General features: G+C 39.3%; 1 protein-coding gene across 1 annotated transcript in view; it reads right to left on the bottom strand.

Annotated features, from left to right (window-relative positions):
* LOC117940918 (eukaryotic translation initiation factor 4E type 2-like) overlaps window positions 1-637 on the bottom strand; it is a 4,066-nt gene extending 3,429 nt beyond the window's left edge. The window contains exon 1 of the mRNA XM_034866040.1: window positions 525-637. Coding sequence (XP_034721931.1) covers window positions 525-637 — 113 coding nt within the window. The remainder of the gene's footprint in view (window positions 1-524) is intronic.
* Between the last annotated feature and the right edge of the window lie 943 nt (window positions 638-1,580).

The following is a 1,580-nucleotide window of genomic DNA, read 5'->3' as shown; positions in this document are numbered from 1 at the left end:
GTCTCTCTCTCTGACCTGTCTCTCTCTCTCTCTCTGACCTGTCTCTCTCTCTCTCTGACCTGTCTCTCTCTCTGACCTGTCTCTCTCTCTCTCTGACCTGTCTCTCTCTCTCTGACCTGTCTCTCTCTCTAACCTGTCTCTCTCGCTAACCGGTCTGTCTCTCTCTCTCTCTGACCACGTCACTGCGCCTGTTTCCTGTCAGCAGGCCTGCAGCCGCATTCTGGACTAACTGTGATTGGGGAACTGAAGACTGATCAAGGCCAGACTAGACAGATACAGTGGGGTTCGAAATTTCGGGCCCCCAAACCTGTTGCAGACGCCATGTTTTTGTTTTCTGTTATTTGAAAGTGTAAATGATGAAATTAAATCTAACTTTTTGTGACATATTATACAAATGTCTAATCTGTAATTTGATCCTTTTGGAGATTTTTCCATCTTTTTTCTGCTTCTTTATGCACATTAATACACATTTTCACCTGGGGGGCCCAATCTTTACAACCCCACTGTAAGTTATAAGATAGTACCTTGAGGTCCAGTAGTCCAGGTGATTGGTGACCAGACCACACCTATCTCCAGGTGGGTATGGGGCAGGTAAGGCTCCACCTTCCCGGGACGTCCTTACCACTGAGCTGTTCATCCAGTTTAAAAGACTTTTCCAATGGGCAGCAGTTAGAGGACGTTGGACAAAGTTAGAGGATGTTGGACTAAGTCTGTCTGTAATCTGTCTGTTTCTCTAATAAGTCTGTTTGTTTGTTTGTTTGTTTTATTTGGATCCCCATTAGCTTCAGCATACACTAAAAGCTATTCTTCCTGGGGTCCTACAATCTTTTCTTGACAATACACATAACATTTCATTACACATACATACATACATACACACATACATTTGAAAATACAATCATAAATAAATCTTACAATTAACACAGTTAATACAAATAAAAATTAAACCAAAGACACTACTCCGAATAGATTAATCTATTTTAAGAAATACAATAACAAAAAGCCCTGCGCCCCCTAATTTTTTTTTAAATATTTAATTCCTTAGAAATAAATATGTCTTAAGTAATTTTTTGAAGCCATACTGAGAGTTCTGTTTTATAGTTGTTGGGAGAGAGTTCCATTCACACATTGCTCTGTACCTAACTGAACGTTGAATGGATTTGGTTTTCACTTTAGGTAAAATAAAACTCCCTACTGCATGCCTCGTCGAATAATGATGTATAGCAGTACTAAAGGATAGTTTTGTATATAAAGTAAAAGGTGTTTTGTTTGTTATGTTATGTAAAAAAACCATATTATGCATTTTATCAACATTTGATCTGAACCCACACGAAAGAGCCACACGTGCAGCTTTATTCTGAATCACTTGTAATATCTTCATATTATTTGCTGAAGTGCTGGACCACACCACTGAACAGTAATCCAGATGTGAAAAAAACAAAGCCTGAAGGACCTGTTTAACCGTCTGGGGTGTCAAGATGCCTGTACACCTTTTAATAACCGACAAGGTGTTGCCCATTTTAGTTACCAGTTTTTGAACGTGTTTGTCCCAACACAGTCTATTGTCAATCATCACACCC

The sequence above is a fragment of the Etheostoma cragini genome, unplaced genomic scaffold, assembly GCF_013103735.1.
Source record: "Etheostoma cragini isolate CJK2018 unplaced genomic scaffold, CSU_Ecrag_1.0 ScbMSFa_3753, whole genome shotgun sequence".
NCBI lineage: Eukaryota > Metazoa > Chordata > Actinopteri > Perciformes > Percidae > Etheostoma > Etheostoma cragini.
The sequence above is the reverse complement of the archived record's forward strand: the minus strand, read 5'-3'. Positions and strand labels throughout refer to the sequence as shown.